The sequence below is a fragment of the Octodon degus genome, unplaced genomic scaffold, assembly GCF_000260255.1.
Source record: "Octodon degus isolate 3935 unplaced genomic scaffold, OctDeg1.0 scaffold00049, whole genome shotgun sequence".
Taxonomy (NCBI): domain Eukaryota; kingdom Metazoa; phylum Chordata; class Mammalia; order Rodentia; family Octodontidae; genus Octodon; species Octodon degus.
In genome coordinates this window covers 3522495-3523730 of record NW_004524625.1, presented here as the reverse complement: position 1 = coordinate 3523730, position 1236 = coordinate 3522495, and the positions used below count along the sequence as shown (strand labels likewise).

Genomic DNA, 1236 nt, shown 5'->3' with positions numbered 1-1236 from the left:
ATAGTAACTCTATTTCAAATTTTTTAAAAGAAATTTTATTTTATTTTTTGAATAATTTTATTGAGAAACAACTAGCAATGAGACAGTTTCAAAGCCGATTAGTAGGACAGTTTCAATAATTAATACATTGTATATTGTTGCCTTAGTGGTTATTCATTGTACAAGATGTAGACATGATATCCTGTCCACAAACACTATTAGAACGAATCTTTCTATTCATTAAATTAAGAGAATGTAGCTGTATATCTATCCTTACTATTTTGAATATACAGATAAAAAAGGTTGTTCATTTGTATCCCATTTTTTTGTTTAGTTTTGTCAGAGAAGGGTATTCCATTGTCATTTAAATATTATAGGTGTGGCTTTGGGCCTGGACTCCCAACGGGCTCCGGTGGTTTGGACAAGATGAGCTCGATCGGAACCGGGTATGATCTATCAGCCTCTACATTCTCTCCTGATGGAAGAGTTTTTCAAGTTGAATATGCTATGAAGGCTGTGGAAAATAGTAGTCTGTAGAACTGGGAAGCAGATGAGAAGGCTCATAGCAGTGGACATGTTTTATACAATTCAACTTTAAAGAACAGTACAGCTATTGGGATCATATGCAAAGACGGTGTTGTCTTTGGGGTAGAAAAATTAGTTCTTTCTAAACTTTATGAAGAAAGTTCCAACAAACGACTTTTTAACGTTGATCGGCATGTTGGGATGGCAGTAGCAGGTTTGCTGGCAGATGCTCGGTCTTTAGCAGACATAGCAAGAGAAGAAGCTTCCAACTTTAGATCTAACTATGGCTATAACATTCCACTGAAACATCTTGCAGACCGAGTGGCCCTGTACGTACATGCTTATGTACTCTACAGTGCCGTCAGACCCTTCGGCTGCAGTTTCATGCTTGGGTCTTACAGTGTGAATGATGGTGCACAGCTCTACGTGATCGACCCTTCAGGTGTTTCATATGGTTATTGGGGCTGTGCTATTGGTAAAGCCCGGCAAGCTGCAAAGACAGAAATAGAGAAGCTTCAGATGAAAGAAATGACCTGCTGTGATGTTGTTAAAGAAGTTGTAAAAATAATTTACATAGTACATGATGAAGTTAAGGATAAAGCTTTTGAACTCGAGCTCAGCTGGGTTGGTGAATTAACTAAAGGAAGACATGAAATTGTTCCAAAAGATGTAAGGGAAGAAGCAGAGAAATACGCTAAGGAATCACTGAAGGAAGAAGATGAATCAGATGAT

At 37.8% G+C, this 1236-nt stretch overlaps 1 protein-coding gene across 1 annotated transcript; it reads left to right on the top strand.

Annotated features, from left to right (window-relative positions):
- Window positions 1–375: 375 nt before the first annotated feature.
- On the top strand, window positions 376–1236 carry LOC101568672 (proteasome subunit alpha type-3-like; the record flags this gene model as incomplete). Its single annotated transcript, XM_004632596.2, has 2 exons — window positions 376–512; window positions 585–1236. Coding segments are annotated over exons 1-2 (759 nt in total), but the record flags the coding sequence as incomplete, so codon positions are not given.